At 36.3% G+C, this 14225-nt stretch overlaps 1 protein-coding gene across 2 annotated transcripts in view; it reads right to left on the bottom strand.

Moving 5' to 3' along the window:
• ATRX (alpha thalassemia/mental retardation syndrome X-linked) overlaps positions 1-14004 on the bottom strand; it is a 77354-nt gene extending 63350 nt beyond the window's left edge. Inside the window, exons 1-8 of one of the 2 annotated variants that reach the window (XM_009327849.1) lie at positions 13978-14003; positions 13769-13881; positions 11507-11560; positions 10535-10590; positions 8641-8693; positions 6850-6974; positions 5435-5554; positions 1718-1827 (exon numbers count right to left, since the gene is read on the bottom strand). In XM_009327849.1, the coding sequence (XP_009326124.1) occupies positions 1718-1827; positions 5435-5554; positions 6850-6974; positions 8641-8693; positions 10535-10555 (429 nt within the window). In that variant the 5' untranslated portion in view covers positions 10556-10590; positions 11507-11560; positions 13769-13881; positions 13978-14003. Of the gene's footprint in view, positions 1-1717; positions 1828-5434; positions 5555-6849; positions 6975-8640; positions 8694-10534; positions 10591-11506; positions 11561-13768; positions 13882-13977 lie in introns of both variants that reach the window. The other variant, XM_009327851.1, reaches the window with a different exon arrangement.
• Positions 14005-14225: the final 221 nt, after the last annotated feature.

Here is a 14225-nt window from a genome sequence, read left to right as displayed (position 1 = left end):
AGGTGCAACCTAAGCATTTTCATTGAAAAATTGGTAACAGTAAGAAAAAAATACACACAACTCAGCTAGTAGTAGCAGTGGCTTCAGTTGCTGAATTCTTTAAACCAAATTTTGGAGATGTGGGGTTTTTTTTTTACAGTTGCTAGTAAAGACAGTTCTCCCAGACTTGAAGCTCTACTTTGAATAGGGATCAATACAAGCTATTAGCTAAATTCTGTCCTTTTACCCAGTGAATCAGTGAATTCAGAATCCAGAAGAGGCTTCAGCACCTGAATTTAGAATGATGATGCCCCTTTATCTGGAACAGTTATACACCTGTTCAACTAAACTAAACAAATAGTAACAAGCAACAACAACAAAAAAAAAAGCCAGTGAAAGCTGATGTTTAGACACTTGAGAAGCTGTTTTCCTTTGACTATAAATGTTCCCTCAAGTCTGGGACTATTTACCTAAGCAGGAGAAAAGTAAGGAAAGAACTAGGCACAGAAAGTAATGGAAGACACGGAGTATGCAGTTCAGGGAGTTCCATTCCTCTCTCTCATATTAACATAAGGCCATGTTCAATTAAGTAAAGATACAGAAAATTTATGGGAAACAACACGTGATACAATTATCTAGCAGAGCTCACAGTCAAGAGCTCCTATTGAACCCAACACCCTAAACAAGTTTCAAAAATGAACCAGATGTTCTTGGAATGCATCATACATGTACATGTTAAGGATCATGTTCATGTACATGTACATGAACACGTACAGCTACATGTTAAGGATTTTCAAGTCTAGGAACAAGAGTTAGGACTCCAATGAAGATTGAAAACAGTCATCTTGTAAGCTGATTTTTCTAAAGCATATTTTATAGAAGAAACGAGCTGAACATTAGACTAGATGGACATGCCTGAGACATTATGTCAGCTGAATATGTAACATTAATTGGGAATTAGGGGAGAAGCAGAAGGAGGGAAGAGAAGGGGAATGCTAAATGTGCATTGTAACACAGATCTGCATCTCTCTATCTTTAGAGGTATCTTTATAAATACAGAATCTCTACAATTATAGATATACAAGAGAGATCTCTCTATACCTCTCTGAAAATTAAAGAGGTCTCCAAAACAGGAGGTAGGGACATTTCCTTCTTCCCCTGTTCCCCACCTCTTCCCATGGCAGGCAACTCAGGGCCTAAACTGAAGCCACCATGAAACCATGTAGCTGAAGACCCAAATGCTGGTTTGGGATTATGGGCTAGACCATCATTACAGAGGCTGCCATAAATTAAAACAGTCCAGGAGCTGTACACAGGTGAAACTGAGATGGCTTTGAAACTACTTTTCCGCTTCTTATTCCGACGTTGTTTTACATACAATGCTTTACCAGGAGATCCAGAATTTAATCTGCTCTTATAATACACTATGAGTGGGCAGAAATTTCAGATCATTTAACATTAAAAAAATCACTAAAATTATAGCCTTAAAACTGTAAAAATAAATTACAAAGAAACGACAATGAATTTAACCGGGGTATAAGAAAATAGGAATATAAATTTGTAAGCTGTATTTGCCTTGTTTTCTGCTTTTAGTTTCCTTAATTGTAACAGTTAATGACTGAGAATTTTATTTGCTAATAAACAAGAACTACTCCCACAAAAATCCCACCCAAATCAACTAATAGGACATTTCAAACAAAAACAAACAGTACAAACTGTAGAACTGTTTACCACATACCTTACAAATAAGAACTTTCAGTGTAGGATGTCTATAGATTGAATCCTTTTGAAAATGGTTCACCTGTTGCCCACAAGCTGTACAGCTTACAATTCCATGTAGTCCTTCCTCTATAGAGAGGATTATAAACCACACATTAATTGTTTTCATTTTTATTTTTTTTAAGAAATCTGTTATACCTATTTCATTTTCTTACAATATTTTGTCCTGTTAGGTTTTTCATATGCCTTTATTACTTTACCACCCAGCATTAGAGAAATCTTTCTGTAACCACTCGCCATTTAAAGACTGAAAGAATTTTCCTCTAATTTCTATGCTCCACTTGGGGCCAAGATACAATTTTTTTTCCTTTGAGAGATTTAATTTGGAATAACTCGTCACCTCATGAGAACACACCTAAATAAGAGTCATCACTAAAACTCTTTCAAAGCAGTCCTGATATTCTGTACAACCTTCTTCATTTAATCTTTGTTTATAAAATACCATTTTAATTCATGTTTGTACTATGGTATTTCTTTCACATACAGTTTTAGTTTCTCAAAGAAAAATATGGGAAACTGTTACAGAAGAGACATGAAATCCTTATAATAGTGCCTGAAAAATCTTACTTCACTTTTTGTTCCCTTCTTGATGGTGGAGTTTTGGGTTTTTTTAACTACAATTTTGCTATAATACATATGTTCTCACCACCTTGCTGATTGCTCCCACAGTTTGCATACCACTCTGCTGCTGTATCTACATTTGGTCAAGAAAGCATTTCTTTAATGTCAATCCCCCAATTCACTTTGAAAGGTGGTGAACTTGGGGTTGGGAGGCTTGCTACATGCCAGGCTGTTAAACCAACTAATTAATACTATGAGACCGTTGTGTTTTCAACAGCAGTGATGCTTTCAAGAAAAAGGAAAATCATTTGTGAAAGCTCATACACTCAGTTCATACACTTTCAAAAACTTAACTTGGAATCAAGCAGATAGAGGTTTGATATGGGATCACTTAACTGTGACTTGTCCTTTACTGTCATGTTCAGTAAGTAGTATAAGGAAATTAACTCAAATGGTTAACTTAATGGTTACAATCTGAGTACAGACTACATATATATATTTTTTTTTAAATAATCACTACCACAGAATTAGAACCAAGCACCAACACCACAATGTTAAGGAACCGAATGAACATTCTCAAGACACAATACAAGCTACTAGCAATTTGTTACTGAAGCACAATCTCAAATAGCTTACAAGCCAGTAAGAACAACTAATACACCCTTACAGTGAAAATAGCAGGTCTGAAATTTTGAATACAAGATTTGTTGTTTTCAACTTCAATGCATGCAATATTGCATGTACTGCAAAGCTCGTGGACTTGCAAAGCACCTCTTACGACCTCAAAAACAGCTCACATGCCCGTTTCAAATGCTGCTGGTAAACCTCAAACAAACACATCCATCGTATCGTACTACTTGGAAAAGAATACCACATTCTGTTATACCAAGCAGCACAGAAGCCTACCCAGGCTTTGTCAAACACCACAGTCCTTAAACGGGGGTAAGAATCACAGAGGGTAACAGCCAACTGAGGGAGCACAAGCTATTCACTGTCAAGTCCCAAGCCACTTCCCCCTTTTCTACAACTTTAAGGGGAAGCACTGCTGACTCCTTCCTAAAATCTGCAAGTTGGCACCGGAAAAAAAAGAGGATAATTTATGAGGCAAACCTTTGTAAACCATGTTACTACTACAAATGATAATGATCCAAAGAAACTGAACAACTACTAATTCATTAATACTGAGAAAATACTTTAAAAATATTCCTAACTATGAGTTTATTAGCAAAAATACAACCATCACCATTCTGCAGACACAGAACTTGAAAATAAGGACTGACACAGTGCCTCTTACAGTCTTGAATAAGAGCATTTGGTTGCTAGAAAGGCAAGAGTTCTATTACTACTACTATTTCTAATATAAACAGGACATTTAACTCCTAATAAAAATGTGAAGATGCACTCTGCAAAGAACAAGACAGACTGGCATTTTTTATTTTATTGTTATTATTTACTTGCACTGTGCATAGAATTCAGGATCTCAAGCAGTCGGGACTACATGCTTACCTGCTTAAACCAGTAATGCTTAACTTTGTATGTGCACATGCTAGGCACCTTATTCTAGTAGCAAAAGAAAGGCAAGTGCCGCTTCATGTAACTAGACTTGCTGCATGCAGGTGTAGAATAAATGGATCTGCACTACCTCTTCTGTGCATGTCACAAAATAAAACCATTTTGATACATTCCTAATCCAGCTGCTCTTGAGGCAGACTGCAGTCACGTCCCTCGCCTGACTACCTTTCCTGGTCTGGAAATGGGGACAACACAGGAGCAGGCAGTACCTATCCCATTTCCCTGAAAGTTGACAGGAGCTTAACACGTGTACTGGATAGCTTTAAAATCAAGTCAAAGATTATCAGTAGTGACACAGATATAGCTGAGCTTGCCCTGGATAAAGGTATGGCTTAAACAAACTCTTGATGCCTCTTCCAAAACTATTATCTTACGTCAGGCACCAGTACATGAGTAACCAGTCCAGACAGACAAAGGCAGGCCTGCAAATTCCCTACGGATGGAGAAAAAGAGCTGGAAGGGCAGGTCATATGAATTCTCCTGGGGGTGCAGACACAGGCCACTAAGCTCAAGCGGAAAGGGGGTCCTGTTTTTTTAACACGATACCCCTGAAGACTTATGTCGGACCTCTTGTAAAATTGTTATAAATACAAATGGAAAAAGCATTCCTATATGCTGAATAGGACATCTTGCATGACTAGAAAGGAACTGACTTTCAAAGATTAATAATTTACAGAAAACATCAACACTCAAAATGTGATTAAAATCATGCATGAGCCCATATGTATGCACAAGCACTTTTCCACACAGTCACATTTTACTCCTCTCTTCAACCACAGATGGAGAAATAGCACTTATTAAATTATAGTAACAAGAGAGCAAGTGTCTCAAATGCTACAATGGGAAGAATGAATAGCGTGTACAAGAGCTGTTTGGCTGAATATCCTGGGTACTGCTGTAGGCGTGTGAACTAAGATATTGCTAGTAGTATTAACGAAAATATCTGCCTTCTTATTGGCTACTTTATACATAATCCTCCCCCTCCTTTAATTTTTGGAAAAAAATGAGAGATGAATTTCTGTTATCACTGTTGTCTACCTAACTTTTCCCACAATTTAAAAACAAAAGTCTTTGAATTGTTAGAGGTTTTAGGTTTCTTGTTAGCTCACTGATTGATAATATGCCTATACATGTTCCTGCTCAAATGTGGTTGCTTCCTTGGTGAGTCAGTGAATGTTCCTGTATCAATGGTGTTCCAATGTAATTCCTTAAAAAAGGAATACCTGTAACACCTGATCGCAACCAAGCAACTGTTCTGAATACCAAGCAAGAAGGGTCCATATGGAGTACCTAATGATGCATCCTATAGCTACTGAAAATAAGGAGTTTAATGAGAACTAATCTTAGCTTTCACTGCTGCATTGCAGGGGCAGCAATGGAGGCTAATTTCAGCCAGCTAGAATCCTTAATGAACAAAAAGCCAGAAGAGTGGAGGTATTTTTAGGATAATTTATTAGAAATATGAACAATTTTTAGATGTACCAAATGTGGCCATAAGCAACAATTTAAACCCGTTTTCGTAAATGTTTTAAATTGTATTTACCTCCACGCTTTTTGGGAGCTTCAGGTTTCATTTTAACGGCATTTCTGCTTCTAAATTCAGGCCCTTTAAAATCATCTTTGTCTTCATTCAGCACTGGCTCAGGCTGTACAACCACTGTACCTAGAATAATTTCATTTAGAAATTGGAAACCATTACACATCCAAATGAAGTGCAAAAGTCCTGTTTAAATAAAAGCCAACATAGTACCTTAAAAAAAGTGCAATCTGTTGACTAAAACTCAACAAAGTTTTGAATGCACAGATGTTCACAGAAAAAAAAAACCCAAAACAAACAAAAACCCCACCACACACTTCAGACTACGTCTGTTTTGCAGTTGTAGTACAAAAGCCAAAGACTGGATGGGCTATGAGGAGCAAATTCTGCTCTCTCTGCCCTGATGTGGTATCTGCAGAACAGGACTGTCATATTGCTGGACATGTCTAGTACAGGAATTTGCACTGCAATGCTACAAATAAAGGACTTTGGTTAGGTCACTTAAATCTATCAAAAGCCTGAGAGTAACTACCCTTTTTCTCTCTCTCTTCCCCCCCTTCTATCCAGTTTACCTCATCTTGATTTATTTCAGCATGAAATAAACTAAAAAGCAATAGAATAAAACCTGTTTTGTCTCTAAAAAAATTCAGAAATTCACTTTTTTATTTAAACAGAGAAGAGTACTAATCAAAATTATGTGAATGAAAAAGTACCTTTCCTAATTTAGAGCTCAGTTTTAATACTTTTGTTGTGAGGACACTGGAAATAATCTAACATTCTGAAAAAATAATTTTAAAGTGACTGCTTTAAATACTGCTACTCTTGCAGTAAACAGTAGCAGTCCCTCCAATTTTTCCTGTAACTGTCACAGATAAGAAATGGAAGGGATTAATTAAACTCATGCTATAGTTAAGAAGAGCGGGATGTATGTAGGCTTATAGTTTTAACTGTTTTAAAAGGGTACTTAAAAATAGATCCAATAATGACATCTCCCCCCCAGACTTAGTTTTGCTTTTGTTGATCTAATTGTTAATAACCTCAAAGACAGAACAGTAAAGTAAGTAAGACTCGCAAGTGACAAGAGTTTAAGACTTCTACAAAAGAATAAATTATTTCCCCTGTTTCATGTTGGTTTTATACAGATGGCAGTAGACATTTGAAATTAAGCCACCAACACATCCTGGTGTACCCACAGATTAAAGTATGCTGGGTTCAAAACTAAAGGTGCTCGGTTTCCTCTTTTAAATGCGCGTGCACAGGGTGCATGTGTTTGTGCACGAGCATATATGTTTATATATAAAAGCCAACAGGACCTAAGACAGGCATTTTACTAATACATGTGCATTCTAGTTAATTATTTATGCTGCATCATAATCTTGGCTAATTTGCTGAATTCAGAAACAAAGAAAGACATGAACTACCTTTAGGCAAGCTTTTCATATCAACATCGTTTTCTGAGTTTTCATTTGAAATATCTTCATTTACAGTTTCATCTAAGATTTGTTCATCATCTGATCCAACATATTTTGTTACAATTGTAGGTTTCCTGCATAGACAGAAAAAAACCCATACCGCGACAAATATTACATATTTCAATACAGGTAAGCCTGGCGCTTTGCAAGCAAAACACCATATTAATTGGGGAAACCTATGTCCTTTTAAAATTCATTTAAGACATTATGAGGTGGGATGCTCTGAGTTATTACAATAAATAAGTTGTAGGATAATTTTCTTGTTCGGAACAGAAATTCTCCCCTCCTATGTGAAATAAAAAGATATACGAATAAAATGTTTTTGTTTCACAGGCTTGCTGTATTTTTTTTTTGTAAAATCAAGGTTTGATGTGTTTTTAAGAAGGTATGCAGGAAAGTCACGCTTTTAGGAAAAAAGCCTGAATGAAACACAAGTGAGTATCCTCTCAGAAATTTTATACATCGCTCCAAGTTTAACAGGCAGCGCAAAGAGAACACACAGTTATTAGCAAATGACAAAAAGCAGCTTGGCAAAAAAGATGCTTGCAAGGAAATAAAGGAAATGCAGAAAGAAACGAAAAAGCTGACTGTTGAATAAAAAGACCCGTTGCCAGAATTTCACACAAATATAATTTAGAACTGAATCCATTAAAATGAATGAATTTACTATGTCAGGGCAGGGAGGAGAGAAAAAAAATTTAAAAAAAAGAATGTTGAGCATAATTTTCAGTAGTCTGAAGGTAATACATGAACTACTGCAGGATACTGTTTTTGTCAGTATCAGGCACAGCGTGATAAATGTATGAGTGAAAATACCTTTAGTGATAGACAAGAAGCAAAAAAACAAGACTGTAAAAATTATATAAATGAAAGAGTTCAGGAGGACACTGGATTCAGAAGATCAGGGAGAAATTAAAGCCAAAAAGAAAACCACACTTGCAAATATGGGATTGAGACAAACAGCAAAGGAAGAATGAAGAATATTATTTAATTCCAGCAGACATGATAAAATAAACAAACGTGGATAAAAAGAGAGTGAAAAGAGATATACCACACTTTTAAAGAGCCGTAAGAAGGCAGCTGTTGAAATCGTGCATTTAGAAGAGCTCACCTACCTACACAGTATACTGTGATTTTTAAAAAATCATGAAGGACATAACTTGAATGAGCACCAGCTGAGAGCGAAAGGTGAGAAGGAGTTTTACTAGACCAAGTCTGCTGTTACTTAGGTCACAAATAATTTGTCTCCTGTAGGTTCAAACTGGTTGGTAAACAGTTAACTCTGTACTTTTTTAAATCAAAGAGCAACAAAGGATTAAGCAGAGATACAGCAAATGGCAGTTTCTGCACAGGACAACTTAATAGCACATTTTGCTTCTAGTCTCCCAACAGTAAGGTACATAAAGCCTGTTTTCCGTATGACCCAACTTACATTTTTGGAAGAATCCTGCATTTAGAAATAGCAAAAGTGAAGGAACAATTGTATAAACACCTTTGTCCTGAAGATACAGGATAATGTTGTTGCCTTTGTTAATAAAAATCAAGCTTTATGTTCTTAACCTTTGACCCTGAAAGATGGTTTGCATTTTAAGTGCACTATGAGGCGCTGGTTTTACCAGCACTCCGCTAACTTAATGATTTATACTGGTGTACACTAAAAGTATCTGGCATAGTGCACGGACTTTTCTATAGTTTCACAGGCCAAAAAGTGATTTATTTGTTTTTCTTTTCCAAACCAACCTTTTTGAACGTGACGATCCTAAGGATTTGGTTCTTTCTGAAGAACTACTGCCCTAAAAACAAGAAAAAATTAAAAAGTCAACACAGTTGCGACCAAGTGACCAGTCAACAAAACCAGTTTCTTACATTAACTAGAACACATCTCAAAAGTCACCAGCACTCCTACCAAAAAAAAAAAAAAAAAAAAAAAAGAAAAGGGCAGGAAAAGCATTAACAGAAAGTGACACACAATTTCAATAGTCATGCCAGTTCAGTTAAATTACATCTATGGAGTTTCAAATCAGTAGTAAGACTCCAAGAAGTCATTATTCTTTTAAAAACATTTAAAAATAGGTGTCACCAAACTCTAAGCTAAGTCATTAATGCTAACATCCCTACGCATATATCTTAAAAGAAATTAAGAGAGGACACTGTTGTAAGTCGAGACATTCAGAGAGAAACACCACACGTATCTCAAGCACTGATGTCTTCATGAAATTGAGGAAATGCTCTCCTTGCAATTCTCAACTTGCACGACCTGCTGAGAAGTTCTCTCAGCTTTCTGGAGGCGGGACTGAGAATGGCTCATCATCACTGGTCCGTCCTAATCATGAACAGTTCTGGGGCCTCCTGCTCTGTGTGTCTTCACTGCAATGTTAACTTGCATGGTTAGCCCATGGAGGAATGGCCTGACTCACACATACCCACCTGCCGTGCGTTTTCCCCTTTTTACAATTCACCAGGATTCCTCACAGCACTTAGTGCTGCAGTAGCTTATGCAGGTCTACAAATGTTTTTCACACTGTGTGAAGAAACCGTCATCTTTTCTGACATACAGAATAAGGAGGGTTCTTGAAGGCTGGCAGTAGGGAGCTATCACTAGTACGCACCCAAGAATTGCCAGCAGAACGCAGACACTTGTTATCTGGCTCTTATGCCAGAAAGGGCTGGCTGTCTTTACAGGAAAACTGATTTTTCAGAGGTTTGTGCACGCGTATCATAACTAGGTTTGGGCAGTATCAAATACATACCTAAATTTACTGCAGTAAAGACAAACTAAAGCAGGACACTGGCACTTGTGCTTTCTCTACATATTAACATATTGTCAACCAGAATGTTTCCAACAGGAGAGTAGATATTACTAAGACATACCACATGAAAACTGTCTTTGATGTATACAACATACCATATACAAGAAATCTGCTCATGTTTAATAAAGATCCTGTCTCTCCATCTTTTTTTCTTTTTTAAAAAAGGAAGCATATTTGCTTAAAAGGACAACTAAGTACCTGTTATCCAAGTAACAAGGTGTAAGTGTAAATATGAGGCAGAGACCAATTCTTTTAAACCCAAAATAAGAGTCTGTTTACACATCAGCCAAAGAACAGAATAAGGGTAGAAGAATATTAACCAGAATTCCTGAAAAACAAAAACTCACTTTGCAATATACTCAATCTGAATCAATTAACAACACTTTGCATTTCTTAACAAAAATGCATTTGCATAGCTCAGGTAAGTAAAACCTAACTCTCTAAACTGTGTTAGAGACTTTTTTTTGCCAGGAATTCTTGTGCATCAGAAAGACAATGAAGTTGTCCACGTAAATTTGTGTATTTCATAGAATCATAGAATAGTTTCAATAATTTAGAAATAAAGGAGAGGGGAGAGGAACAGGATTGCTTGCATATGCCTAAATCAAAGTATCATTCAAAATTTAAAATTTAATTTTAAATTTATTTTAAAATATTTTACAGGTAATGTTTCTATTCAGCAGATACGATGACTTCTACTGCATGGTGCTGACAATATTCTTTAAGTATTTATTGTAAAAGCAACAAAGTGAACTCAGCATCTCCTATACTAGCCATTCTGCACCAATCATGCAACTAAAATTCAAAAGCATTTTTATTCCTACCTCTTCTCTATTGTTCTCCATTGAAGTTGGACTACTTTTAGGTTCTCTACTTTTACCTATGGAGAGAAGTTAAAGGAATCCACTGAAATGCAAGAAATATTAAAAGTTCTTCACATCATACATCATAGCATTGTTTATGTTTCACCAGCGTGAATAAAGATGAGTGTGTGACTTTCAGAGACAAACTGTTGCACAACAAAACACAATCCACTGTACGGCATAAATTTTACAGAAATCATTTAGAAATTACTTTCAGTAAGTTGCTGATAGGCTGAAAGACAGCCTTCCCATTGGTGAAGAAATACTGAAGAAATGAAAGTGCAACTGTATATGCAGAAATAACATAGTGCATTTTTTTAATTTCCAAGAAGCTACTTTTAAGTATTTTCTCTTACACATCTTGACATTAAAAACACAATATTAAATCTGGGATCATGGAACCACAGACAAAAATCTCATTTGATACAGGGTATGATAGAGAATTCCCATTTCTCGATCTTCGGAACTGTGGAATATAAAACCTAAAGACATGCAACCTATTAGTATCTGTTCCATCCACCAGTCCAGGTAATGGAAGGGAAAGTTTCAAGTTCAGTGATTCTATGATACTTGTATGAAGTTGCTCAAAAGGCTTAGTAATAGCAGTATTTGAATAGCTGCACTACTGAGAAACATGCAAGTGAAGTGGCAGTGTAATTACAGGCTACGTATCACAATCATTTGTGATTTTAACATAAGACTGCTAGCACTGCAACTTACTATATCCTTTCACTTCAGTTTTGGGAAAAACAACTTTCTTTTACACTTCAAAAAAATTAAATCACTTTCAATAGAAAATTTAACGGTGGGTATTTGACCTAGGCTGAATTCTTTGGGTAAATTTCAGCCAAAATTATCCAGCCTTTTCTGCATGTGAGGCTAAGGTAGGGGGGAATAAAAAATGGAAACAAAGGTTTTGGCCCTTTTAAGTACCTGAAATTTCTTCTCTGGAATATTAGAGGCATTCCCCCATTCTGAGGAACGAACCTGAAATTTGGAAGAAGGATGACATTTCTTCCGGAGACCAGACGCTACCCACCTTCTACTCTTGACAATTTTGCCTAAATGATAAATCCATGGAAAATATCAGTTTGTACATGCTCGGTAGAGATTTCTTTGATTCTGTCAGCTACAATCTCTGTAGATTCTGCATTCAGACTGCTAACCAGACTGCACAGGCGCTATTCCCAAACACAACTGAACGTGCTCCATTGTCAGCTTCTACGTGTGACTGGACTGTACATGTGCCATCCCCACAGAATGACCGAGCACGCTGCATCCCCGCACAGCTCCTAGTGCTGACCCAACTGCACATGCTCCATCCACTTCAGGGCTATGAGAGCGCAGGCCTGTGACTGCTGCTCCAGGGCAGGGGCTGGTCACTTGAAACGACAGCAGGAAGTCTCTCTCTCCTACGCTCTCAGTGATTCTCCTGCTAGCACCCGCGCAACGTAGAGGAGGGAGACATCCGATTCGAATGCAGAGAGGATAAAGAAACATCATTAAGGCTGTAAAATCAAGAACTCAACAATTAAGAAAAGCCAGAATGAAAGTTGCCAGTGCAATTTCACTTTACTTATCATTCCTAATGCATAAGCATTATGGTACAATTCAGCTCCTCAGCAGTGCACAAGATGGAAGTGCTCAGTGAGCAACTGCTTCATATTTTAATTGACCTGTGTGTGTGGAAGGGACATGTTCCAACTCTCCTGAACCACACTTAACCATCTTCATCATCATCTCCCTCCTCACAACACTCTACCTAGTAGTTCACATATCCTCCAAATGTTGGAACAAAACGAGTTCCATTACTATATAAACCTGATTTGGCCCTAATCATGTCTATCACTTGTACACTGAATGAGCATCCTGTGGATTAAAATAATAATAAAAAAAATAGCACAGTTGCTAAAGGCACTATCATTATGCACAGAAAGTTGGGAGGGGAAGTAAATTTGCACAGTTAATTCTGGCATTTCCTAATATTTAAGTGTTTAATTATTGACTTTTCAACTTTAATATATTTTTTTTTCAAGAAATAAAATCCAAGATATCAAAACCAACACTGAAACATGTCTGCTATTAATTAGTGAGTGTACTCCTGTTCCAAAGTAAATCTGTACTTTAAGGCAAGGAGCCAAATTCTACTTCATAACTACACAGGATAAAGGGAAAAGATTTCTTTTTCCCCAGTACGCTCCTCAGCAAAATTTCACTTTGAGATGCATCTGTATCACAGTTTAGTTTATTATTCTGCTGAAGTATCACATGAATAATTTCTTTTTCCTATGTTAACAGTTCAGTTTGATGCTGACACAAGGAGGTTAGCACCACATGGCAGCAGACTCTCTCTCAAGACAAAACATTAAAAAATAGTAACTGCACACCAGAAAACCCATGTAAGTTTATTACTTAGGACAACAGGAGTTTGAAAATAAATTCTGTAACACAGCCAACACACTCTCATTCTCCTGTACTCTATCACTTCAGCACAACTTTTAGCTCATCAAACAGTAGAGACTGAAAGGTTTTGCACCTGTATCCAGTCCTAGTTAAACTAGGAAACAGATTTAACCTAGTTAAATTTGGAAACAAATTTTATTCAGTACTGTTATGAAATAATTTCACTTTTTATGACTGTAATCAAAACAAAGTGTTTAAAATTTGTTACCTACTTCTAACTTGGAAGTAAAAATTTCTAATACCAAATTTGACCTAGTGTAGACTCCACGTTTTTCAGAAGTATTATTTTGTTTTCAAATGTTTCCAGATTACATGTAGAAATCTTTTTCAAATAATTATTAAAGCATAATCTCCAAAACTTCTTCCACAACTACAAGGACTGCAAAAGCTTTACTTCAGCAGAAAAAACAAGATACTGCAGTTACACATTCAGGAAAACTGAACAAGGAACCCCTACCACACCAAATACATGCATGTTTGCCATCTAATGTTTCCTAGAAGGTAAATTACCAGTAGGATTAGCTTTTTCTCACATTTGGAAAAGATTCAGAACTGAAAGAAATATTCTATCAAAGGCCTAGTGTATATTTATTAAGATATCACCACTTAAATCTCATTAGGACTTTGCATAATTGCCCCAGTGAAGTGTGATATAGTGAAATAACAACACAAAGCTATTTAACTTTAGAATCATATATACATTAAAAATAAAAACATAAAATGTCTTTTTACTTATGGTTTTGTTTTTAGATAATGCTGGAGGAAAGTTTGCGTCCTCAGATTCTTCCGATGAGTGAGCCAAGAAGTCATGAAGTTTCTGCACCAATGTATTCAACTTGCTCTCACTGTTAAAATACAGGTAAAACTTGACGTTACCTATACATCTCACTCTAATTTAGCAAGCTTGAAAGAAATTATGTTTAATCTCAATTAATACACACCTACAAAAGAAACTCAGTTATTGATTAAATATTTGCTTCTGCAAGAGAATATGAAAGTTAATAAAAACCATAACATTTCGTTAAACCCCGAGTAAAATAATAGGTGCAGCTTTATTGACAAAAAAGCACTAAGGACTCTGTTAACAGTAATAATAAAAAGCCTATTTTAAATAGTTTTTACTGTTTAAAATTATTTACAAAACTCAAGAAAGTCTGAGTGGTAATGCTGCTATGACACGAAGGTAGTG

Source organism: Pygoscelis adeliae, unplaced genomic scaffold (genome assembly GCF_000699105.1).
Source record: "Pygoscelis adeliae isolate BGI_AS28 unplaced genomic scaffold, ASM69910v1 Scaffold14, whole genome shotgun sequence".
NCBI lineage: Eukaryota > Metazoa > Chordata > Aves > Sphenisciformes > Spheniscidae > Pygoscelis > Pygoscelis adeliae.
This window is presented reverse-complemented; position numbering and strand designations above follow the sequence as displayed.